This window comes from Capsella rubella, unplaced genomic scaffold (genome assembly GCF_000375325.1).
Source record: "Capsella rubella cultivar Monte Gargano unplaced genomic scaffold, Caprub1_0 scaffold_3, whole genome shotgun sequence".
Classification (NCBI taxonomy): Eukaryota; Viridiplantae; Streptophyta; class Magnoliopsida; order Brassicales; family Brassicaceae; genus Capsella; species Capsella rubella.
In genome coordinates, this window is record NW_006238921.1 from 10,520,142 (window position 1) to 10,547,061 (window position 26,920).

At 35.6% G+C, this 26,920-nt stretch overlaps 4 protein-coding genes across 8 annotated transcripts; all 4 read left to right on the top strand.

Annotated features, from left to right (window-relative positions):
• Nucleotides 1–3,985: 3,985 nt before the first annotated feature.
• On the top strand, nt 3,986–8,024 carry LOC17892343 (uroporphyrinogen-III synthase, chloroplastic). Of its 4 annotated transcripts, none has more exons than XR_002834803.1 (10): nt 3,986–4,190; nt 4,293–4,380; nt 5,237–5,303; nt 5,648–5,766; nt 6,187–6,282; nt 6,723–6,778; nt 6,925–7,010; nt 7,170–7,304; nt 7,444–7,694; nt 7,806–8,024. XR_002834803.1 is itself a non-coding variant. In XM_023786832.1 (9 exons), exons 1-9 carry the CDS (start codon nt 4,017–4,019, stop codon nt 7,502–7,504), a joined length of 882 nt encoding a protein of 293 aa, XP_023642600.1. In that variant the 5' UTR covers nt 3,986–4,016; the 3' UTR covers nt 7,505–7,804. The 4 variants fall into 4 exon arrangements, 2 of the variants coding, with proteins under 2 accessions (XP_023642600.1, XP_023642601.1); XR_002834802.1 differs by having other exon boundaries at nt 7,837–8,023; XM_023786832.1 differs by lacking the exon at nt 7,806–8,024 and having other exon boundaries at nt 7,444–7,804.
• Nucleotides 8,025–14,760: 6,736 nt separating this feature from the next.
• Nucleotides 14,761–20,075, top strand: LOC17892775 (cycloartenol synthase). Of its 2 annotated transcripts, none has more exons than XM_023785527.1 (18): nt 14,761–15,083; nt 15,237–15,422; nt 15,499–15,588; nt 15,775–15,969; nt 16,073–16,157; nt 16,514–16,696; nt 16,881–17,110; nt 17,269–17,382; nt 17,792–17,914; nt 17,993–18,115; nt 18,190–18,288; nt 18,458–18,514; nt 18,645–18,691; nt 18,781–18,924; nt 19,037–19,214; nt 19,301–19,381; nt 19,513–19,596; nt 19,689–20,075. In XM_023785527.1, exons 1-18 carry the CDS (start codon nt 14,886–14,888, stop codon nt 19,806–19,808), a joined length of 2,337 nt encoding a protein of 778 aa, XP_023641295.1. In that variant the 5' UTR covers nt 14,761–14,885; the 3' UTR covers nt 19,809–20,075. The 2 variants fall into 2 exon arrangements, with proteins under 2 accessions (XP_023641295.1, XP_023641296.1); XM_023785528.1 differs by having other exon boundaries at nt 14,762–15,083; nt 16,514–16,680; nt 16,922–17,110.
• Nucleotides 20,076–20,219: 144 nt separating this feature from the next.
• LOC111831429 (sugar transport protein 7-like) lies at nt 20,220–20,829 on the top strand. Its single transcript, XM_023785530.1, has 2 exons — nt 20,220–20,451; nt 20,550–20,829. The coding sequence occupies exons 1-2, from the start codon at nt 20,220–20,222 to the stop codon at nt 20,825–20,827; spliced, it is 510 nt and encodes a 169-aa protein (XP_023641298.1). The 3' UTR covers nt 20,828–20,829.
• Nucleotides 20,830–21,848, top strand: LOC111831428 (sugar transport protein 7-like). The gene is made up of 2 exons (XM_023785529.1): nt 20,830–21,486; nt 21,633–21,848. The coding sequence occupies exons 1-2, from the start codon at nt 20,923–20,925 to the stop codon at nt 21,804–21,806; spliced, it is 738 nt and encodes a 245-aa protein (XP_023641297.1). The 5' UTR covers nt 20,830–20,922; the 3' UTR covers nt 21,807–21,848.
• The last annotated feature ends 5,072 nt before the right edge of the window (nt 21,849–26,920 follow it).

Here is a 26,920-nt window from a genome sequence, read left to right on the forward strand (position 1 = left end):
TGCACACCGCCAGACCTGCGATAAGCGTGTAGTTGGTCTTACCAATTGTTATCCAATAATACTAAAAACGTTTGTTATCCAATAATATTAATATTAACCGTTAAGTAATTAGATAGTGCGCTATTTAACTAATGCTAATAATTTGAAAGGTCGCATATTCAGGCATAAATGTCGAACACACATATATAATGATGTTTACTGATAATCATTGTATCAGCTAACGTAACCATTGTATATCTATTATATATTAGCATCTAATAGAGTTTACTAAACCATCAATTCTATCTTTTGTGCCAATTCCAGATTTCTTGAATAGGGCTCTCAAGAATGCTGACTACGAGGGAGACGCTCTCTTTGTCGGGAGATTGTTCAAGAACAAAGAGGACTGCATGACAAAAATGGCAATTCACGCCATCATACGGAAATTTCACTTCATAAATTCCAAATCTGGCCCGACAAAATTTATGTCCGTCTGCACCAGCCATACCTGCCCATGGCGAGTGTATGCAACTAAAATGCCTGACAGCGACCGTTTCTAGATAAGAAGCACCGTACTGCACCATACGTGTAGTGTGGATGCTCGTGGAGATTTCCACAAGCAGGCGTCCACGGCGGGGATTGGCAACCTGATGCAGACAAGGTACGTCGGCGTGGGAAGAGGACCAAGACCCAATGAGCTACGAAAGATACTTCGCCAAGAATTCAGCCTAAACGTTTCATATTGGAAAGCGTGGCGAGCAAGAGAAATAGCTATGGACAATGCCATGGGGTCAGCCATGGGGAGTTACACCTTAATCCAGCCATATTTCAAATTGCTCTTGGAAACAAATCCGGGATCGCTAGTGACACTGGAGACCAAAACGGATAGCACCGGCGTTGACCGATTTAAGTATCTTTTCCTCTCGCTGGCTGCATCTATTCACGGGCACATCCGAGGAAGGTACGACGGCTGCTTGATTGCCACAAGCGCTCAGGACGCAAACTTCCAGATTTTTCCCCTAGCTTTCAGGATCGTAAATAGTGAAAACGATGCAGCGTGGACATGGTTTCTAGAGAAACTAACAGCCGTCGTGCCCGACGAACCAGAACTGGTGTGCGTATCAGACAGGCATTCATCGATCAACGCAAGCATACGAAAGGTAAATCTGATAATTAGATTAGCAGAAAAGTTTGTTAGTCGAAACTTTGCATATCTTCACCCATTACATAATTCCGATAACTAAGTTATTATAATTGTTAGCTAACATTTTATTTAGCATATAATCGTGTTATCTAGAAATGGTTAATATGTTTAAAACCTGTAACATATATATATTGAAATTAAAACACATTAGCTGTTCTATAATTCATTATCAGATAAATATATTAGTGTGAGGTGGACGTCATTTTCTGTTTTCCAACACAGTAGTTGCATCATTATCAGATAATTGTTAGGCTATGTGTTAATAATTGTTTTGTCCATTTATCGATAAGTAATCGGATAATGGTGTTATTCACAATTACATTTTGACACTATGTTATCGGAATAACATAGTTAATTGACACGTTGTGTAAAAAGGTTTACCCAATGTCGTGCATGCGTCGTCCATCTCAAACGGAACATCATCTCACTATTCAAGTCTGAGCCTTTAAGCTGTTTAGTCTCCAATGCAGCTCGAGCTTATAGGCTACAAAATTTCAACCACATATTTGCTGAGATCAAGGTGATGAGTCCATATTGTGCTGATTACCTAACCGGTATTGGGTTCGAACATTGGACACGATCCCATTTCGTGGGCGAGCGGTTCAATGTTATGACAAGTAATATACCAGAATCGTTGAATAATGTGCTCACCATGGCGCGCGACTACCCGGTAATTTCTATCTTGGAGACGATACATACGACATTGGTTACATGGTTTGCACTGCGGAGAGAAGCGGCAAATCTGGAAGATAACATTTTGCCCCCTAAGGTCTACGAAATGGTAATAGAGAACTATGAGAAAGGAGCAGGATTTGGTGTGTACAAAATGTTAGAGATGATGATAACCAATCATTCGCAGTCCATCTATGGGAGAGAACTTGCACATGACGCGAGTTCTAGATGTTAACAATAGTGTGTCCCCACGCTATAGCTGCAGTGATACAAGAGGGAGTCAAGGTGGACACGTTGGTGGGTTACAAACACACGGTACCAAGCTTGAGATTGGGATACAAGAAAATGATTGGGTCAGTCAATTTTCAAGTCATCTGAGACCAAACATTGTAATTTTCCATTTTAAAAGTCCTATGTTAACTTCATATTTTTACTGAACTGGTCTAACTCTAAATTTTTTTTTTATAATTGTAATGATTATCTACCAAGTAGGAATTTATAGAGGTTTTATTATACATGTAGACTCATTTGGAAGTTCCTTTCTAGATTCTACATACTCTTCAGTATGGATGGGTACATATCTATATTAACATTTTTGCAGCAGTTTTTGAAATAAATCCTATACTTCCAAACTATTTACAATCTATGCCATTGACAGTAATTATCTATTTAAGAAAACTATAACTAATATTTATCATTTTCCTAAAATCTCTCCTTAATAGATATTAATATCATTTTCCAATTTCATTATCTCCTTTCATGTTTATATGATATTTTATTTGTTTTTCAAATTTTTCTTATGTTAAACATATGTATAATAAAAATAGTGTTTTTCACATATATTGCAATTTGAAAATTTTAAAGCGGACTTATATTACTTAATCGATTTTTAAAAAAATATATATATGTACAACATCCCACATCGGGTAAAAAAAATTAAACAATGGTCCAGAACCATTATTAATAGGATTAATATGCTTTCCACTACAAATGAGCACAACGTTTGATTTCTTAGTCGTCCAAACTTAAAAGTTTTATTCGGCTTAATACCCTTTAAATTTTAAAAAAATTTTAAATATTAAATATTGAACTTTTAAGAAGTTGTAAAATATTATAGTTGATATATTAAATATTTAAAGTTAATTGAAAATCTAATACAGACAAATTATATGACGGGAATGGTTGTAAGACGTGTTTGAACAGATATTACTAAAAAGTTAAAATATCATTAATCTTATTTTTTAATACAACTAAAATATTCATTTTACTATTCATTTAACAACACCAATATTGGAAATGTATTGTCAAATTATTTTAAAATTTTGATATTATGCAATCTTAATAATTATTAATAATTAGTAAGTAAATTCCAAATAATTTTAAAATAAATTTCTCCCTCCGTGTACCGCGGGTTAAAATCTAGTTAGTTTTATGTATATAATAAGAACATTCTTTACATGATTACACCAACTCAAATCTTTACAAAATGTTAACTAACTTTAATTTTGGACTACATAATTTTAATTATCTATATTATTCAAAGAAAAATAATAATGATTTAGTAACATGGAGTTGTTAAAAATTTACAGGAAATTAAATTTTAAGTTTTATTAATAAGTTTTTACTTGCCATTTTTAATATAATTAAGGGTTAATTCAGGGAAAACGGGGTACATCAACCCAAACTATTCCCCAAAGATATTTTCATAACCAAACTCGCGTACTCTAAATTTTACAACCCAAACCAGCTTTCAATTTAAATAACCAACCTGAACCATATCAAATTTTGTCGATTTCAACCTCGACGTTAACAGTAACCCTGCCCATTGCCCATCTTGAAGATTTGGACAATCAAGGTTAAGCTTCTATAAAAACCAAGTTCAGTTCTCTTGGTTTTTACAGATGGGTAGGGATACTGTTAACGTTGAGGTTAAAATTGACAAAATTTGATATGGTTCATGTTGGTTATTTAAATTGAAAACTGGTTTAGGTTGTAAAATTCAGAGAACGTGAGTTGGACTATGAAAATACATTCGGGAAATAGTTTTGGTTGATTTTCTTGTTTAAAAAAACTGCTTGTAATATAAATAATATAAATATTCCGATTGATTTACTTCATCTTCTAATGGCGTTGTCTCTCTCCCTGACAGAACTTTGTTCTAATGGCGTTGTCTCTCTTATCTCTTCAACCGCCATTATCGTCTTCTTCTTCTTTCCGTTCTCTAATTCGAAATCCAATTTGCCATTGTCACTCTTCATCTTCTTCCTCAAGTTCGATTCCTCAGGTGGTCTTAACCCGAGAACGAGGCAAGAACAATCAAATCATCAAAGCTTTGGTATGCATTTTTAAATAAAGCTTACACTGAATTTGATTTGTGGGTTTATTGTATTGAATCCTATAGACTAAAGCTAATTTTTTAATGTTATCCTCTCTGCAGGAGAAACATGGGATCTCATCTTTAGAGCTTCCTTTGATTAAACATGCGTTGGGACCTGATTTTGATAGGCTTGCCTCTGTATTAACTGGTGGTTTCTTAGTGACGGCTTCTTTGCTCTAAAGATTGGTTCTTTGATTAGAACTAGTAGTGACTTGTTTAGTCTAAAAATTGGTTATTTGATTTGAACTAGTAGTGACTTCTTTACTCTAAAAATTGGTTCTTTGACAAGAACTAGTAGTGACTTGTTTAGTCTAAAAATTGGTTCTTTGATTTGAACTAGTAGTGACTTCTTTACTCTAAAATTTGGTTCTTTGATTAGAACTAGTAGTGACTTGTTTAGTCTAAAGATTGGTTCTTTGATTAGAACTAGTAGTGACTTGTTTACTCTAAAAATTGATTCTTTGATTAGAACTAGTAGTGACTTCTTTGCTCAAAAAATTGGTTCTTTGATTAGAACTGGTAGTGACTTCTTTGCTCTAAAAATTGGTTCTTTGATTAGAACTAGCAGTGACTTCTTTGCTCTAAAAATTGGTTCTTTGATTAGAACTAGTAGTGACTTGTTTAGTCTAAAAATTGGTTCTTTGATTACAACTAGTAGTGACTTGTTTACTCTAAAAATTGGTTCTTTGATTAGAACTAGTAGTGACTTCTTTACTCTAAAATTTGGTTCTTTGAAAAGAACTAGTAGTGACTTCTTTGCTCTAAAAATTGGTTCTTTGATTAGAACTAGTAGTGACTTGTTTACTTTAGAAGTTAGACTTAGTGAGTTCTTATGCGGCTTGCGAATTCATGATAGTGGAGAAAAACTCTTGCTTCATCTTGTTGATATGCTTTTGAATGTCTCTCTTTACTTAACTCAGAATTTAAGGGTTGTTAAAGGCTTTTGGTATTGTTATATTAGATTTTGGTATTCTGATATGTAGATTCACTTCTTATTTTGTTAGATAAGAGCTTTGACTGGATCATCATAACATCTCCAGAAGCAGGTTCTGTCTTTCTCGAGGCGTGGAAGTAAGCCCTAGTTCTTGACCTATTCATCTCTTTGAACTGTTTCAGTAACCTTTGTCTTGTCAGAATATGCAATGGCATTTTATGAGTTTCTTAACGCCTAATCTACTCTGAACAAAGTTATGGAATTTGTTGCTAGTGAGAGTTCACTCCTTGACTGTCGTTGATATCGTTATTAATTGGAATGGGACTAGTCTATGTTTTTATTAAGCCTTCATACATTTTTCTGACATGAGGAGGTGAACATAAGAGTTTATCAACATTTCGTATTATCTTTATAAATTTGAACACTTTCCCTCATTACCTTCTTTCCTTTTAGCTAGACCTCATTAGTCTCAATTCCTCAGGGCAGCTAGCTCTCCAAAAGTGCAAATAGGTGTAGTAGGAGCTGGAACAGCCCGGGTATTTGAAGAAGCAATGCAATCGGCACAAGGATTGCTTCATGTTGCCTTTACACCATCAAAAGGTTCAATAACTTTCTATTTAGACTCTGTTTCTATACCCTCCATTTAGTCTTTATATCTGCAATTTTTGCATCTTCAAGCATTTATATCTGCAATTTTTGCATCTTCAAGCAATTTTTGCATCTTCAAGCATTTATATGCTTGTGCGTGACTACGATGACGTGAACTATATACGACTTTGTCATAGTTTGTTTCCATGAATTTCCGAGCATCAAAGATCATATTTAGTTTTATGAGATAATGAATTACTTATGAGTCAAGCGACATTTGTTCTCTGTGGCATTGTCCCATCAATGTTTAAGTATTTTCTTTATGTGTTTGGATTCATCAAGTCAATATATATGTATAGGTAATGGATTAGTGGTTGTACATACAATGTTATAGTCTTGGCTGGTTCATTCTCTTTGTTTTCATTATTTCAGCAACTGGTAAAGTCTTGGCTTCAGAACTTCCAAAGAAAGTCGGCAAAAGGTCGTCTGTCTTATACCCGGCTTCTCTAAAAGCAGGCAATGATATTGGTGTGTGTTTGTTAGGTTTTCTCAATTCAGAACTTATAGTTGATCACATAGAAGAATAAATAAATAATAATTTCATATCATGTACAATATTTTTAGGCAGTTGAATAATACCATGGTAATTATTGCATTAGAATTCAGATCTTCACCAAATTATAAAAACTTGTTGGAGATGCAGTGAAACTGTTAGTGCGGGAGAAAATAGATTTGGAATTACAATTTTGTACTTTTACTTTCATTTCCAAAGTGATAGTATTACAAAAGTTGAATAGCATTGTAACTTTTGCATTGTCCTTCTCCATATAGATGTGTGGAATAATCCCTAGCACATGGACAACTGACTAAATCTACTACGTAAATTTAGCTATTGGTTATATTTTTGAGATTTTACAGTCCATGACTGACCAGCTTACCCTGCTTCCCTTTCTACATGTGAATCTTAGAGGAAGGGTTGTCCAAACGTGGATTTGAAGTTGTCAGGCTGAATACATACACAACAGTAAGCCGTCTTTACACTTACTAGACAAGCCCTTGAAAATGTAATTCATTGCAACTTTGTCATCATTTTTATATGGGCACTCGCCGTTTAGTATGTACTTATTTGAAGATATTGTAATGATCAGTTTCATTGTTTTCTATTGCTAGGTTCCTGTTCAGAATGTTGATTACGTGCTCCTGCAACAGGCACTGTCTGCTCCTGTTCTTTCTGTAGCTTCACCTTCTGCAGTTCGGTAGGCACCATCGGTTGTGATTATCCTATTGCCACTCATCATATGTCCGTCTTTGATCATTAGTTGGTGCAGCAAACTTTAGGGGAATGCTGTTACCAGTCATTCCTATAAATATATATATACATATATCTTCTAATACGGTTGAGTGGGTTTCGACAGGGCCTGGCTGAATCTGATTCAAAACGAGGAGCAATGGAGCAAATTCGCTGCCTGCATTGGAGAGACAACTGCATCAGCTGCAAGACGACTAGGATTGAAAAACGTATACTACCCAGAGAAACCAGGACTTGAAGGGTAAAAATCTTGATCTTTTGATATGGTGGAACATGTCAACTAGGCTCTGGACTGAGTTCTCTTTTCACATAACCGACTAATCAAGTACTATCGTAACCTGGATTTTCCATGGGTTTGAGTGTGTGTGTGTGTGTGGCAGGTGGGTTGAAAGCATCATGGAAGCTCTAGCTGCTCACGAAGAATTACACAGATTCAAGTAACTCGAGCAGCAGCAACTGTAGTTGATAAACCAAGCCCTTTTAGGTATTTTAGCTAGCTTTTGTAGGACAAACCGACCTAGACCGTCGAACCCTTCCCTGCTCCCTCCAGCATGACTCTCAAGGATGCTCGATGGATTTTCTCTATCTGAAAGAACGTTTAAAAAGAGGAATGTGTTCTTCTTTTCATAAAGTAAGTTAAGTACATACATGTTTTTTTTAACCAATGAATAATTAGAATTTTGCAGGCCTAGCTTTTGGTTAACTTGTCAATTAATACATAGAATTTTTCTTTTGGTCTTAGAATAAGATATTGTTTCTTGCTCTGAATTTAGCCTGAAGAGAACAAAACATGGCAGAGTACCTAGAAATGTAGATGCTGCTCAGACAAGGCTGCTTCTGATATAAGTCGAACATATATCCCCAAACTTGACCATTACAAATACATTTCAAACAGAAGCAGCCTTGTCTCTGCAAGGATCATGTATCAAACAGCCTCAAGTCTTATGTATCTAACTCCTTATCGAATCGTTTGTGAATACCCCGAATAAATTTCAGAACATTCGCCAATGATCTCGTCTATCTTCTTTTCTGCGTAAGACTTGGACTTTGTATTATCATCATCGTCTCTGTGGTGATCTGCAACAAGCTTCTCTTGTCATGAGGCCAAACATCAACTGTATCATCCAAAATTACGACTCTTTGCTTATCAGCTACAACAAGATCAAGTGTCTTCTACTCTTCTTAATAAGACTTTCTTTACTGGTTATGACTGTATCTACAAAGTATACTTTATCCGGATCATTAACTTTAACACGGTCTATTTGCTTCTAAGAGCATCTCCAATGGTATTCTATTTCTTACTCCAAATTCTATATTGGAGTAAAACTATCAGCAATCGTACTTTATATCCTACTCTAAAAATAGAAAAATGAATAGTGTATCTCCTGTTTTATATTTACAAAGTAATCCCTCAATTATCTTACTTTACCATTATATACATAAACAATATTATGTAATAAAAATTTACACTTATAAAAATTTATATTAAAAACAAATATATTAATTAATTTAAAATTCAAAATACAAAAATAAATATATTTAACTTAGAAAACATAATAACATAACAAACAATAAAATGAAAATACATATCTAGTGCCATAGATTAATATATAAATAGAAAACTCAAATAAAAACATGTTGTTAACAAAATAAACTTAACACAACATAAACTAGTGACTAATAATCCGGTAGATCGCTTCCGGATCCATTAAGGTTATCAAAGTATTGTCCAAATGAAGTAGATTCCGAAGGAGTTTTCATTTTATTGGTTTTTGGTTTGGAATAAAATAAGTGGTTATAATTTGTAGGTTTTAAAACTAAAGGGTTATGACGACAAAAAAAAACTAAAGGGTTATCTTAGAAATTAAGAACAAACTTAAAATATAAAATAATTTTAAAATATTTATTTCAGAGTAAGAAATAGAAAAACCATTGGAGTAAATATCTACTATATTTTTAGAGATCTCTATATTTGGAGTCAAATATAGAGGAAACCATTGGAGATGGTCTAATAGAAACTTGGGAACGAACAAAATGGCCAAGTTTTACTTACGATATATATTCATTGGAAATTTGGATTGGGCTTTACGGAGGGAATCAAGATATAGACAAGTTGTTAATTAATTTTGGGATCTTTTAGGCTATGTATTGGGCTTTATAAGAATGGTCCACTTTACAAATGATTTACAATTAATTTCACATTTGAATTTTTTTTTTAAAAACAGAAAAGTTAGTGATTTTTGGTGAATTAGGTGTATAGTAAAACCTCTATAAATTATAAATTAAAGGTAAATTTATAGAGATAATTTCAAAATATATATATATTTAAAAATAAAAATTTAATCCTTATAACCATTTTTCTTGAGAATCACTTGCAAGAAAAACAACACTATTATGTTCTGAATATAACAACAAAAAATTTTGAGATAGAAAAAATAACACAAAAGTCATATTTTACTAAATTATTTTACATCTATATGTACATAAAAATATTAACTTTTAGTATTAATGGTACCATATATCTATATAGGATTTTTTTAAAAAAAACATTATTCTTATTATATCATTGAATTGTTTTCAAAATTACACTGGTCGATTTTGGGGTCGGAGAAACTTATTAATTTATTACAATTATTAATTTATAGAAGTTTTACTATACCTAAACTGGATAAAATTATTAAGAATATTGTGTATAGCACTATAGTTTTGAAAATTATGTGACAAACCGACAACATAAGAGCCGAGTTAACGTGTCTAAATTGTCAATGCTCTGTGGTTAAGATTGAGATATCTCAATGCAAGAATTGCATTGTATGTGCCAAAACCAACACTTTGGCTAGAGACAAGATACGAAATGGATTGTGTCATGTAAGGATAAGATATCGAAGTTTCTTGTTCGTTTATAGTGATTTTGTACTTTGTTTTTTGACAGGTGTGGGATACATTGTCTTCGACTAGTGTGAGGATATTTCTAGTTGGTCGAGTGGATTAGTTTATGAATCAAAATAAGAATCAATTGTTTCATGTGAGTCCCAACTATAGCAAATTTAATGCTTTGCTAGCTATGGATTCATGAGAGTGATTCTTTGTGGGTTGCTTACCATTTCACAAATTTATGTTCCTCCCTGATATATATAAATCAACCACAATTTTATCTTTCAGAAATAAATATATCTAGACTATATTGAATTAATTTATTATTAATTCCACAAGGCAACAAAAATTTAATCTCTAACAATTGAGAATCAAACAAAGTTAAGTATATAGCATAGAGAATTAGAAAAATGAAAGTGTAATAAAACATTACACTAAACTTTCATAAAAATAAAATTATAAATTAAATACATAATTAATTTATAAATAAATTGACACTTTAATTTTTAAAAGTATAAATGTAAATGTTCACAAATATCGACGATGATAATTCCCTTTGTATAAATAATAGAGTTTTCAGCAAATAAACCTTCTAAATCACCATATATTTTAACTTTATCCTCTCAATCCAGAAAATATAAGTTAATTCTAAGAAGTAAAAAATGCAATATAACCCGTCTTTACTATCGTCATGTTTGTTGAATTTTACTAAATAATATATTAAAGTGAACCTTTTGCGAAAAAGTTCAATTTTATCTATAGAATTTTTGAAAACGAATATATATGACTGTAAAACATTGAAAAAATACTTATAAATATTATATTATGTATTAATTTTAAACTTAATATGATTGATTTGCATATTTTCAAGTTGCAATTGCACAAAACCCGTCTATATAATAGATCAAAATATCTTTGGTTGATTCTTGTTTGTGTTGGTCTCTCAACTTTTCTTTTCATTATTTCTTGTTTTATACATGTATACATTTTTCACCAACTACCATTTTTGGATTAGGCTTAGTCTCTTAGAACAAGTGTTGCAACTAAGCTAGATATAGATCACACACACATATATATATTAGAAAACGTAAAAAGATAGAATTGCAAAAATTGACGATAAAAAATAGAATTGACAAGAGAAAATTATGAGCATTGCCATGAACAATGTTCATCTTTTTGGCTAATGCCAGTTTCCCAAATCTCTTTTTCCGCCTGCCACAACCTTTTTCTTAAAATACTATTGTACCCTTATACAATTCACACATAAATAATCAATAAAATAAATGCCCAAATTTTTGTTTCTCTTTCTTTTTCGTAGCTCCAGCGCTCTCTCTCTCCAAACATACATTCTTTCTCTCTCCAAACCTTTTCATTCAGGTCAACAATTTATCTTTTCCCTCAATATCTCTCACCAATAATAACATCTAACAACGGACCAAAGACTTGGAGGAAGAAACTGTTTTGACAACAACAATGAACAACGATGCTCTCACTCTAGGTAGGTATGTGATTCACGTTGGTGACCAAATCAATTTTCCAGCCATGTTTTGTTTTTGTCTTTCAATGGACCAGATCTGGTGAACTGAAACCGATGGACCAAACTTGTCCATCATACAAGTCTCTTGAAACCACAAGTGAATTACCAGAGTATGAAACATGCAGTGCATCTATGGAAAATATCATTATGATCCATCGAGGTTTACACTTTGGATCTCACATTTGTGTATAGATAGACTAGATCTGATGGACTATAATCGCTAGACCAGATCCAGTAGACTAAATCTGGTGGACTAAATTCGGTAGACTAGATCCAGTGGACTAGATCCGGTGGACTAGATCAGATGTCTGTAATAGAAAAATTTTTGTTTCCTATTTGTTGTCTATCATACGTATATAGCAAACTTTGTCATTAATTAATGTCCATGTAGCCGCCGCAAAAAAAAAAGTCTCATCTCCTTCATTTTTTTTGAAAATCACAATGGACAACAACAATGCACAACAACAATGAACAACATCAATGAATAACATCAATGGACAATGGACGAATTTGCTTTCTAAACCCAATCTAAATCAATTGTTTTTTTGGGTAATAGCTTACCTTGTCACCAATTAAAGTTCCTGTAGCTGCGGCAAAAAAATGTCACATCTCCTTCATTTTTTGAAAATCGTGCAAAATCCTCTCCTTTTGGCTGAAGTTATTTTAGTCTATTCAGCCACATGCTTTTTACTATATATGGCACTCTTTAGGGCATCTTTAACAGCATAACTGCGTGGTTCTTCTTCTATTAAAAAAAATCCAAAAATAATAATACAGTGGTTTTGGAAGAAGCATTCGGTTCTAGCATAAGAAGTTTTTTGACTGGGATCTTAAGACATGTGGCACATCGTGAGTGATTCCGAATTTTTGTTAATAAAAAATGTTTACATTTGTTGGAGAGAATTTTTGAGAAATGCCCCTTTTGGTGTACCCCTTTTTAAAAATACCTCATTTTCTATCCATTTTCAAAAATACCTTTTTCAAATATGAAAAATTATAAGCTTATATATGGTTGATAAGGTATATCAAGATCATCATTACTACTGGGAGACTAAATCCAAATATTTATAAGGTTTTAAAAGATTATAAACGTCATTTATAAGGTTTTTATAAGGTTTTTAAAATGTTTACAAAGTTTTTATAAGGTTTTTAAAAGGTATTTATCCGGTATTTATGAAATATATATGTAAATTTACATACATATAAAGATATTTTGTGTCTATAAATATAAGCTTACACATAATTTTTTTGATAAATTTCAAATTTTATAGTCACTTTTTGATAAAATTAGAAAGAAGGGTATTTTTAAAAAGTAGTATTGAAAAAAGAGTATTTTTGAAATTCTCCCGAGAATATATGGACTAAATTTGGACATCTTCCAAATGATTAATAAAGTTTTTAAACTTTGTATTAATTAAATAAAATGTTTGCGTGCAATAATTAATATGTTTGTTTCTTTTTATCTTTATTGTTTTTTGTTGTTGTTAATAATTTATAATTGTATTTTCTGTTTCATTTTATTTTAAAATCAAATTTACAATTATTTTTAATGTTTTAAAGTTAAAAAGTTATTTGTTTCATTTTTATACTTTTTTATATGTTTTACATTTTTTATTTATTTAATTTTTAAGAATCTAAAAGTTCAACCAGTAATTAAGTCTATAACTTTGGTTCTTAACTTAAGCTCTTATATTAATCTATTTATTTTTTACATCTAAGAACCATCTTCCTACTTATCCTTTTAAAGATGGCCTTAGAAGCCCAATAAAAAACTGACATTTTCGATTATATTGGATCAAAAACTGGCATTATGGATAATAATCCTAATTGACAACTTAAATTATTATTTTTTAAGAGATAAAAGATAAAATTAAAAAAATTAACGATTTATTCACACAAAACTGTAAATAATAATAAATCAAAATATCTCAGTCTCAACTTTTTTCTTTTTTTTATCAATTTCTTATTTTATACATGTATATAGGCATGACCAAAAGCTAACCTTAACCGTATTTTTAACCGTAACCGGACCGTTTATCAACCGTAACCGGACCGTAACCGTATAAAACGGTTAAAAATTGTAACCGTTAACCGTAAAAGTAAATTAGTTACGGTTAAAAAATAATAATAACCGTAACCGTTAATTAACCGTAACCATAATTAACCGTAATTAATCGTCGGTTAACCGTACGGTTAAACGCTCGGTTAACCGCATATTTAAAATTTTAAAATAAATTATATTATAACTGTATACAATACCCATATTTAACTAATTCACTATAAATAATTGAAATCACATATATTTTTTACTTGTAAAATAAATAATATTTCATAAAATTTTATCTCCAATATTAATATTATAATAATCATCAAATGACCGTAACCGTATTTAACCGTAACCGTAATTAACTGTAACCGTATATAACCGTAACCGTCTTAACCGTATATATAATGATTAAGGTTATGGTTAAAAAATTATAACCGTTAACCGGTGGTTAATTAACCATAACCGCATTAACCGTAACCGTGGTCATGCCTACATGTATACATTATTCACCAACTACCATTTTTGGATTAGGCTTAGAACAAGTGTTGCAACTAAGCTAGAGACAAATTATATAATATTGTTTTTGACAGCGAATATTCATATCTGAACCAGAGAGGTCAGTGAGTTAGTCATATCATACTAATAAAAAATACAACTATACGTACGTACATGAAATCGACTAAATATATACACACATATATTATTAATATCGAAATCACTTGACCGATTAGCATTTATTTATTTTACAAAATTATATTTTTCTTATAAATTGTCTACATACAAAATATTTTAGTCTAACATATTATAAATTAAATAAATATCAGATATATTTAATTAAATTGATTAAATTACGATAATATAAAAAACAAATTATCATATAATATTTTACGAATTAAATTATACAATAGTATCATCTTAATTATTATACATAATTAATTAATAAATATAACTTAAACTTAAAAAAATTAGTTACAAAAATTGTGTTCCGTTATAACACGAATTAAAATATATAATTAACAATCAAAATATTTTCTCAATCTTAAATACTAAATAAAACAAATTTTTTTATTTTTAAAAAATTGAGCCGTGTACTGAGGGTTAGAACATATTAAGTATAATATATACATAAAATTAATATTGAAATGACTTGACAGATCAGCATTTATTTATTTTATTTATTAATTTCTCTACTTAACCACCTTATTTGGATCCACATCCTTCACTCTCCCAATTCTATTATTTAATTTACATCTTCTTCTTCTTCTTCAATCCTCGGTTTCATCCAAAATCCACTATTCCTCTTCTCTGATCCAATCCCTTCTTCTTCTTCTTCTTCAACCAATCTCTTTGATTCAACTCACATAATGTGGAAACTGAAGATCGCCGAAGGAGGTAGTCCATGGCTGAGAACCACCAACAATCACGTCGGAAGACAGTTTTGGGAGTTCGATCCGAGTCTCGGTACACCGGAAGAACTCGCCGCCGTCGAAAAAGCTAGAACCTCTTTCGCTGAGAACCGATTCTTTCAGAAACATAGCTCCGATCTGCTTATGCGTCTTCAGGTATCATCGATCTCCTTTTACTAAACCTTGACTTGTAGTGTTGTGGAGCTTTTGAAGTTTAGCATCTAGATAGTTCACCATAGGTATGAAGCTAGAGCTAAATGTTTCTGATCTGAGGATTATCTTTGTCTCTGTGTCTTTCTCTATATGTAGTTTGCAAGAGAAAATGTGATTAGCGCAGTGTTACCACAAGTCAAAATCGGAGATACTGATGATGTTACAGAGAAGATTGTGGAGAACACGTTAAAGAGGGGTTTAGATTTCTATTCAACAATACAGGCGCATGATGGGCACTGGCCTGGAGATTATGGTGGTCCTATGTTTCTTCTACCAGGACTGGTCAGTTTCATATACTTAGTCTCTCTTGGCTAAAACTCTTTTGCTGAAGCTTGACAAAAGCTAAATCTGATTACAGATAATTACTCTCTCCATAACTGGTGCACTGAATACAGTATTGTCGGAACAACATAAACACGAAATGCGCCGTTATCTTTATAATCATCAGGTATGAAATTTCTCCTATCTTAATGATAATTCTGTTTTCTTGCAAATGCCTATGTTCTATACTGTTCTATGTTCTTGGATACATAATATGTGTAGTTGTGTACTCACATTTATATGTTTCAAAGACTTCCTTCTTCTACTTTCCGATTGTTAAATTAATTTGACTATTGGCCGAACTTGGTTTCAGAATGAGGATGGAGGTTGGGGTTTACATATTGAAGGACCTAGCACCATGTTTGGGTCTGTATTGAACTATGTTACTCTAAGGTTACTTGGAGAAGGACCTAACGATGGAGATGGAGCTATAGAGAAAGGGCGAGACTGGATACTAAATCATGGTGGTGCTACCAAGATCACATCTTGGGGGAAAATGTGGCTCTCGGTACTGAAATCATGAATTCTCTCTGTCCTTTTAAGTTATGATATTAATATCTCTGTTACTTGACTAATCTGTTAGCTTGGATCTGCTAATACTGTGAATAAAGGTACTTGGAGCTTTTGAATGGTCTGGAAATAACCCACTGCCACCTGAGATATGGCTTCTTCCTTATTTTTTGCCAATCCATCCAGGTGCTCACAAATACTTGTACAATGACAATTTTCATGTGTATCTTGAGTCTTGACAATGTTAAGTTTATTCTTTTCCCAGTCACTAATTGTTGGTCAACTAAACGCTTCATTCAAATGAAATGCGTCACAACTCAAGTGAAGTAAATCTCGAAAGAATTTGTAAATCTGATCATAGCTTGTTATCTATTATGCTTCATGCTTGTTCAAAGCAAACTCATCGAATATGTTAACTCTGTGTGTATTTATTTAAAAAGATGGAGATGGTTTTCTTTTGCTACAGCTTGCTTTTTAGTTCTTATGTATACAGATATAGTGCACAATAAAGTATCAGAATAAGACTTTTTCTCATGCTCTAGGAAGGATGTGGTGCCATTGTCGGATGGTGTACTTGCCGATGTCGTATTTGTATGGAAAAAGGTTTGTGGGTCCCATAACGTCCACTATTTTATCACTAAGAAAGGAGCTTTTCACTGTACCATATCATGAAGTCGACTGGAATGAAGCACGCAACCTTTGCGCAAAGGTTCGTGGAATTGATGGTAGATTTTGTAACTATGCTAACACATAAGCTAACTCTTTAAACAAAGTTACTTGCGCATTTGCAGATCATTATGAAATTCGTGGTTGGGTGAATAAAACAATTAGATTAAATGATTCTTGATAGAAATACTGTAGTCAAAATATAGGTCCTTACACATATCAGCGTGTATTTCTGATGCTCAGGGTTAACTGTTTTTATGCTGATAGTTGCTTCTCTATTGAAGGAGGATTTATACTACCCACACCCACTTGTGCAAGATGTTCTTTGGGCATCACTTCATAATTTTGTTGAGCCGGTTCTAATGCGATGGCCTGGTGCAAATTTGAGAGAAAAGGCTATAAGAACCGCAATAGAACATATTCACTATGAAGATGAGAATACTAGGTACATCTGCATAGGTCCCGTGAACAAGGTATAAAAATCAAACTTCCACAACAGCCTCGGTACCATTTTTATAACCATTTTTTTTATTCTTTTACAAGTTTGGTTTAGGGATTGTTTGACTTTGCGTTTTCTTTCTGTTTTAAAATCCTGCACTTTATCATCTTTGTTTTGTGATGATTATAACAGGTATTAAATATGCTTTGCTGTTGGGTAGAGGACCCAAATTCAGAGGCTTTCAAATTGCACCTACCAAGAATCCATGATTTTCTTTGGATAGCTGAAGATGGAATGAAGATGCAGGTACTACAACGTAGTTGTATATATGATTATGTTTGGTAGATTATATAGAACAAAAGTTACTGCCGAACGAGTACAAATATTATGGATGGATTCATTAGCTCAACAGTATACAAATATACACCTCAAACTTTGATAGTACTCAGAATGACATTACTACATCAATTTATATGAAGATGGGAGTTTTACCCTAGATTGTGTTTGATAGAATCATCTTTGAATCATAAGAAAGAGAAAAACAACCTTGATAAAGCTTTCTAAATCTCATATCTTGTGGGCATTTGCATTTTATTTGCTCTACCATGTTTCTATCTTTTCCTGCCAACCAAAAACCATACTTTACTGTTTATCCAATTACTAGTTATAAACATTGAATCTGTTATCCATACTCTAATGCAGCAGCTATTGACAGGGTTATAACGGAAGTCAGCTATGGGATACAGGTTTTGCTATTCAAGCGATTTTGGCAACTAACTTTGTCGACGAATATGGGCCCGTTTTGAAAAAAGCTCATTCATTTGTCAAGAATTCCCAGGTTTGTGATATGCAGTTAATTTAGATCAGCGTTAGCTCTGAATGTTCTTTTCTCTCTCACGATTGTTTCTTTTCATAGGTTTTAGAAGACTGCCCTGGAGATCTAAATTACTGGTACCGCCACATTTCTAAAGGGGCTTGGCCTTTTTCAACAGCAGATCACGGTTGGCCCATCTCTGACTGCACCGCAGAAGGACTGAAAGTAAAAACAATGCGACAGAGGTACCTTTCAGGATTTCATTTTTGGTGGTAATGAATTTTGTATTTCCTCTTCAGGCTGCTCTTTTGCTATCCAAAGTTCCCAAGGAGATTGTTGGTGAACCAATAGATGCAAAACGGTTATATGATGCTGTTAATGTTATCATTTCGTTACAGGTTAGATTTGGTTTCTAATACCCGTAGTAATACATATTAGTGCCAGTTTTAGTGTAGTTAACCAATTATAGGTCGTCTCTCTGCTCTGTTGAGATTTTGGGTTTTTAATGCGCATTTCAACAAGCAAAACATTCTCCTTGTCTAATTAGCAGATAATATCTGTTTTCAGAATCCAGATGGAGGCCTTGCAACATATGAGCTCACCAGGTCATATCCTTGGTTGGAGGTATTGTTTGTGTGCCTAGATATTGATCTCTTATGTTCTATATACATTTTGTATTTATGTGTCCTACACATATGCCTTAGTCCCCTTTTTTGAAGTTTTAAGTGTAAACTTTACTCATTTCTGTTTTCAGCTAATTAACCCAGCAGAAACCTTTGGCGATATTGTTATTGATTATCCGTAAGGCACTAGCATCTTCCACTGAATCATCTGGTTAATCCAATTTTATAATTTTTAAATTTCCTTTGATGCACAAAATGGTTCTGTAGTTACGTGGAATGTACATCAGCTGCTATCCAAGCTTTAATATCATTTCGAAAGCTGTATCCTGGTCATCGGAAGAAGGAAGTAGATGAGTGCATTGAGAAGGCAGTTAAGTTCATTGAATCTATTCAAGCAGCAGATGGCTCATGGTTAGTCTCTAGGCATTATAAATCTTTTTGCATAGTTACATTATTTTTCCTTATATCCTCTCATTGTATCTTCTAGTTAGTTTCTGTCTTGTAACCTGTGATTTCCCTCTAGGTATGGATCATGGGCTGTTTGCTTCACGTATGGTACATGGTTTGGAGTGAAAGGGCTAGTAGCTGTTGGAAAAACATTGAAAAACTCTCCACATGTTGCCAAAGCTTGTGAATTTCTGTTGTCGAAACAACAACCTTCTGGAGGATGGGGAGAAAGCTATCTTTCATGTCAAGACAAGGTTAATAATTACTTTGTATGTTCGCTAAATTCTAACTACTGCTACTTTATGATGAATCTTTTATGTTTTTTTGATTACATGAATAGGTCTATTCAAACCTTGAAGGCAACAGGTCTCATGTTGTAAATACAGCATGGGCTTTGCTTACACTCATCAGTGCTGGCCAAGTGAGTAAATTCCTTAAAAGAATTTAAACTTCAGTTCATCGTGCTGCAAGGCGCAGAGATCTCTCATTCTTTTTCTCTCTCCATTTCTGTTTCCATTTATACGTTTATCTCTTTGTGTGTGTTCGTATTAGGCTGAGGTAGATCAAAAACCACTACACCGGGCTGCAAGATACTTGATAAACGCACAGATGGAGGATGGTGATTTTCCACAACAGGTAATAAGTTGCATCAACCACATCGGTGTTTCTTCTAGTTTCTCTTGGTTTAACAGATCGATCACTGATCTCTCTTGGCTCTTTTTTTTTAGGAAATAATGGGAGTCTTCAATAGAAACTGCATGATTACATACGCTGCGTATCGAAACATTTTCCCTATATGGGCATTGGGGGAGTACCGTTGTCAGGTATTATCGCGACAAGGAGAATGACTTAAGTGTTCAAAGTAGTTATTTCTCTATAGGGAAGGAACTGCGTAGCTCCAATGCTTACCTTTTTCCAAAGTTGTGTTATCTGTAGTGGATCTGCTCTGATGGTTTCGTGAACCAGTCTTTGTGTAATTGACTTAAAACTCAATTTCTTGATTGCAACGTTTTTTTGTATTCTCTTGAATACCGATTTTAGCAAAATGTCTTTTTTTTTTCTTTTTTTCTTTCTTAGTTAATGTAAACAGACGTTTTCTTGTATTTTCATTTCAATTCATGTTTCCCACTTTACTTTTATTTGAGTCATTTGTTCTCTTTGAACTAAGTTTCGAGCCAACTTATACCAAACACAAGTTTAAAACTCCCCGTACGAAACAAAATGAATAGAGCCGGAAAAGAAGGTAACATGAAAAGGAGATGTTAGTGTACCTTTTTTCATTGTTTTGTGTTTCTCACATGCATACGTGTGAATTTGAACAAATTCTATTGCATAAAATAAGAAAAATGGTTGGAAGGTCGTTGAGGCCAGCCGAGGTGGTGAATGAGAGAGCCGAACAGTACCAAGGGAAGGTCACCGGCTCCGTCGTTGTTACTTGCTTTGTTGCAGCCATTGGTGGATGCATCTTTGGATATGACATTGGAGTCTCAGGTTCTGTTCTTCTATCTATCCCTTTTGAAAACACTATTTTTTGCGACTAAAGTGATATTTATATAAATGTAATGGGCATAGGTTTTTTGGTTTTACAGGAGCTGTCACGTCGATGGATGAGTTCCTTATAGAGTTTTTCCATGATGTGTATGAGAAAAAGAGACATGCTCATGAGAATAACTACTGCAAATTCGACAATCAAGGACTAGCGGCTTTCAACTCGTTACTGAATATTGCTGGTTTACTTGCAAGTCTGATGGCCTCACCAATCAGCAGGAACTATGGACGACTTGCAACCATAATTTGTGCCGGGATCAGTGAACCTTCCAATGCTGTGTCTAGGACAGATCATGATCGGTTTTGGCGTTGGATTTGAAAATCAGGTTTTGTGAGAGGTCAATGTTGATGATGAGAAGACCTTAATGTAATCTAACTTTATATTTTTGTTTATATGTTTTTCAGGCAGTTCCTATGTACTTATCAGCGGTGGCACCAGCCAATTTAAGAGGGGGTCTAAACAGTATGTTTCAGTTGACAACAACTCTTGGGATATTTTCAGCCAACATGGTCAGTTACGCAACGCAACAGCTCAAGCCTTGGGGCTGGAGGCTCTCTCTTGGTTCAGCTATCTTTCCGGCTCTTCTCATGACCCTTGGCGGTTATTTCCTTCACGAGACTCCAACCAGCTTGATCGAAAGAGGATTAACAGAGAAAGGCAGGCAAGTCTTGGAGAAACTGAGAGGAACAAGAGACGTCAACGCTGAGTTTCAAGACATGGTAGATGCAAGCGAGTTGTCCAATTCTATCAAGCATCCTTTCAAAGAAATTCTACATAAACGCCACAGGCCTCAGCTGGTCATGGCGATTCTGATACCAACATTTCAGATCCTCACTGGTGTAAACTGTGTTCTCTTCTATGCGCCTGTTTTGTTCATTACAATGGGGTTTGGAGGAAATGCTTTACTCTACTCATCAGTCCTTGTAGGACGACGAGCTTTGCTCATCAGTGGCGGATTACAAATGATCATTTCCCAGGTAAAAATGTTATCGCCTTTTCGTCTCTTTGCACACATCATATGGTTGATGTATACAAAAGTTTTAGTTCAAGTCTAAAGAGTTTTGGTTTTTTAGTTAGGTTCTTAATTAACTCTTAACATGGTCTCATTTTTGTTTGTAAACAGGTCATAGTCTCAGTGATCTTGGGATTAAAATTTGGAGACAACAAAGAGCTATCAAAAGGGTACTCAATCCTCTTGGTCATCTTTGTTAATCTCTTTATTCTAGGCTACGGATGGTCATGGGGTCAGCTTGGCTACACCATACCGAGTGAAATATTTATAGGAGAACAAATGTAAATATAGTAGTTATAGGGACTTAATTACAATTAGCTTTACCCTAATGCCTCTCTCTCTTGTATGTGTATATATTCTTGTAATAATTGTTCTCTGTAATAATAAGAATCATTCTCTATATGGTATCAAAGCAAACAACGATCCTATAACCTAAAATTTTTTTTCCTCTCAAGCCGCCACTATGACTTCTTCAACGAACATATCAACCAACAATGATCTCATCACCATTGATGCAAACACGATTCTCAACATCAACATGTCGAATGTTACCAAGCTCTCTGGCACCAACTATCTCACATGGAAGCTCCAAGTTGAAGCCTTTCTTGATGGACACGGTCTTCTCTCTCATCTTAACGAGTCCACTCCGATCCCCTCTGCTACTGTCACTGTTGGAACAACTGTCTCTGACAACCCTGCATTCATCAAGTGGACACGACAAGATCGACTCATTTACAGTGCCCTCATCGGTGCCATCTCCACTCCACTACAATCCATTGTTGCTCGCGCCACCACTGCCGCCGAGATCTGGACCAAAATTGCCTTAACGTACGCCAACCCGTGTAGAGGACATATTGTTCAACTTCGTGACCAGATCAAGCTCATCTCTAAAGGGACCAAAACAATCGATGAGTACATCCAAAGTCTTAGCCTACGCTTTGATCAACTTGCACTTCTGGGAAAACCAATGGAGCATGAAGAACAAATTGAACGTATCCTTGCTGGTCTCTCTGATGATTATAAGAATGTGATTGACCAGATCTCTGGCAAAGATACTACACCATCGATAACTGAAGTTCATGGCCGACTTCTCAATCAAGAAGCTAGACTTCTCTCTGTTGCTCACGCTGCTTCTTCCTCTGCCTTCCCTACTTCCGCACACATTGCACAATCACGACAGAATTCAAACAACAACAACAATGGTGGAAAGCGATACAACAACAGTCACAACAATAACGGCAACTACACCAACACTAACTGGCAGTCCAACCAGCAGACAAACAGGTCCGAACCTCGCGTCTCTAAGCCGTACCTTGGCAAATGCCAACTGTGCTATACACAAGGCCACAACGCCAAGAGATGCCCACAGCTGCAGTCCATTCAAACGCAACGTACTCCTCCAAGCCCATTCAAACCATGGCAGCCGCAAGCAAACTTTGTTGGTGGTTCTCCTGGCATCCTTGACACTGGTGCGACTCACCACATCACGTCTGATCTTCAAAATCTCTCTCTGCATCAGCCATACAATGGAGGTGATGATGTACTCATTGTCGATGGCTCTGGCCTAGCGGTTACCCACACTGGTTCCACCCTTCTTCCCTCTCAAACTCGTGCTTTGACTTTGGATAAGATATTATGCGTACCTGATATACATAAAAATCTTATCTCGGTGTACCGCTTATGCAACACTAATCGTGTATCTGTTGAATTCTTCCCCGCGTCTTTTCAGGTGAAGGATCTCAGTACGGGGGTCCCGTTACTCCAAGGTCGTACTAGAAATTGTCTGTATGAGTGGCCGGTCAAGTCTCCTCAAGCTATGGCACTGCTGTCGTCTTCTGGTCCAAAAACAAACCTCTCGGTCTGGCATTCTCGTTTGGGACATCCCTCTTTATCAATCTTACAAACAGTTGTTTTTAAATTTTCAATTCCTGTTACTTCTTCATTACAAAAACCTTTGTCTTGCTCAGAATGCCATATTAATAAGAGCCACAAACTTCCTTTTTCTCAAAATTCAATCTCGTCCCACAAACCTCTTGAATACATCGATACCGACCTATGGACCTCACCCATCCTCTCTAGTGATAACTATAAGTACTATCTTATACTTGTTGATCACTACACTCGATACAGCTGCTTCTACCCTTTAAAGAAGAAATCTGATGTTTATGCTACTTTTGTCGCGTACAAAGCTCTGGTTGAGAATCGGTTCCAAGCTCGCATCGGCACGCTCTTTTCAGACAATGGGGGTGAATTTGTTGCTCTTCGCACGTTTTTATCCACTAATGGTATCTCTCATTTGACCTCTCCTCCACACACACCTGAACACAATGGAGTCTCTGAGAGAAAGCATAGACATATTGTTGAGACCGGACTCACTCTCATGCAGACGGCCTCTGTCCCAAAAGTTTATTGGCCGTATGCCTTCGCAACTGCCGTCTATCTTATCAACCGGATGCCAACTCCAGTCCTCTCTTTGGAATCACCGTTTCAAATGCTGTTTCAGATGCCATCAAACTATGAGAAGCTACGCGTCTTTGGCTGCTTGTGCTTTCCATGGTTGCGACCCTACACACATCACAAACTGGATGATCGGTCACAAAAATGTGTTTTCCTTGGCTATTCACTTACCCAGAGTGCATACTATTGTCTTCATCCTCCTACTGGTCGTCTTTATACTTCACGCCATGTCCAATTTGACGAACAAGCTTTCCCATTTTCTGATACGGTAGACCGGCGTGACAACAACACTACCTCTACAGTCGACGTGCCGTTCTTCCCCTCCGGTGTGCAACGTGTCCAACTGCCTCCTCATCAACTCTCTCCGCCGGTGACCCCAACACCGTCGTCGTCTCAGCCGTCGAATACCTCTGTTGCTTCATCACAGATCCCACACGATCGTGTTGTTGATACAACAACTGGGCCTACTTCTTCACTTGATACCAATGCCACAAACATCATAGGCCCATTAACGTCATCTTCGGCCCAGCCCACACATTCACTTCCACAACAACACAATCGTGACGACTCATCTCGCTCGTCCACCTCTCCGTCTCTCAACAACGCGTTTTCACCGGACCACTCTTTGCAGCAATCTTCTCCGCATACGACCACGGGCTCCCCGACTTCAGACCTTCACCGGACCTCACCGCCGCGTTCTCCACCACAGGTATTACCTTCTCTCTCCTCTTCCTCTCTTTCTCCCTCTTCTTCTCCGGTTACTAGTTCTGAGCCTACTGCTCTTCCTCAAAATGGGTTGCGACCCACAACCCAGCCAAACCTACCTTCACAAGAGCCCACTGCTCCACAACAAAATGAGCTGCAACCCACAGCTCAGAATCGCCAAGATACAAATACCAACCAATCCCACCAAGCTATGTCTATTCGACCACAGAACCAAATACAACCACCACAAAATATCCACAAAATGCAAACAAGAGCCAAAAATAATATTACCAAACCCAACACCAAATTCAGTCTTACCGTCACTGCTACTAATCATTCCAAGGAACCAACATCGATCAAACAAGCCTTGAAGGATACAAATTGGAATCGTGCCTGTTCAACCGAATATGATGCGCTCATAGTGAACCGTACTTGGGATTTAGTACCGCCTGATTCTTCTCAAAACATTGTTGGCTGCAAATGGGTCTTCACAACAAAATTTTACTCCACCGGGATCTTAGAACGCTACAAAGCACGCCTTGTGGCCAAGGGCTTTTATCAACAATACGGGAACGATTATGCTGAGACATTCTCTCCCGTCATAAAATCTACGACAATACGTCTTGTTTTAGAAGTTGCGGTCAAGCTAGCATGGTCTGTTAAACAATTGGATGTCAACAATGCCTTTTTACAAGGTGACTTAGAGGAAGAGGTATATATGTCACAACCACCGGGATTTGTCGACCAAGATAGACCATCGTTTGTTTGTCGATTGCGAAAACCGATCTACGGTCTCAAACAGGCGCCACGGGCGTGGTACATGGCTCTCAAACAACACCTTCTTCAAACTGTATTTACTAACTCTCTTGCCGATGCTTCATTGTTTATCCGCAGGAATGGAAAAGATATCACCTACATTCTTGTATACGTTGATGACATTATTGTCACTGGGAGTAATCCGACGATTGTTACTCATGTTCTCACATCGTTTGCTGATCGGTTCTCCATCAAAGATCCCACATATATTCATTACTTTCTTGGTATTGAGGTCACACGCACAGCTCAGGGAATGCATTTGATGCAACGGAAATATGTGCTCGACCTTCTTGCTAAGAACAACATGACGGACGCCAAACCTGTCCCCACTCCAATGTCGTCTTCTCCAAAACTCACACTTACAAGTGGCGATATTCTTCCTGATGCCTCACAATATCGATCCGTTGTTGGTAGTCTTCAATATTTGTCCTTTACGAGACCGGATATTTGCTACGCTGTGAATCGATTGTCACAGTTTATGCACAAACCAACTCAAGATCATTGGATTGCTGCCAAACGAGTGATGCGTTACTTGGCTGGAACGACAACACATGGTGTATACCTCTCAGCTTCCTCTCCACTGACGCTTCATGTGCTTCATGCCTTCTCCGATGCAGACTGGGCTGGTGACACTGACGATTACATCTCTACAAATGGCTATGTTGTATACCTTGGCCAAAACCCAATTTCCTGGTCTTCGAAGAAACAACGAGGGGTCTCTCGCTCCTCAACTGAAGCTGAATATAGAGCTGTCGCAAATACTGCTGCTGAGGTACGATGGTTATGCTCTTTGCTCTCTGAACTGCAGATTACACTTAGTGCTGCTCCGGTGATCTACTGTGATAATATTGGTGCTACTTATCTCTGCGCCAATCCTGTCTTTCATTCTCGGATGAAACACATCGCTCTTGATTATCACTTCGTACTGAATCAGATTCAAACTGGTATGTTACGGGTCTGTCATGTATCCACAAATGACCAACTTGCATATACATTCACGAAGCCGTTACCCCCAGCAAAATTTCAGTTGGCCTGTTCCAAGATTGGTGTGAGGAAACTCCCTCCATCTTGAGGGGGTGTATAGGAGAACAAATGTAAATATAGTAGTTATAGGGACTTAATTACAATTAGCTTTACCCTAACGCCTCTCTCTCTTGTATGTGTATATATTCTTGTAATAATTGTTCTCTGTAATAATAAGAATCATTCTCTATAATATTTCCCTTGGAGACCCGTTCTGCGGGGCAGAGTATCACCGTTGCTGTCAATCTCCTCATGTTCTTTATCATTGCCCAAACTTTTCTATATCTCCTATGTGTTCTTAAGTTTGGAATTTTCCTTCTCTTTGCTAGTTCTGTTTTTGTGACGACCGTCTTCGTTTACTTCCTACTTCCTGAGACCAAAGGAGTACCAATTGAAGA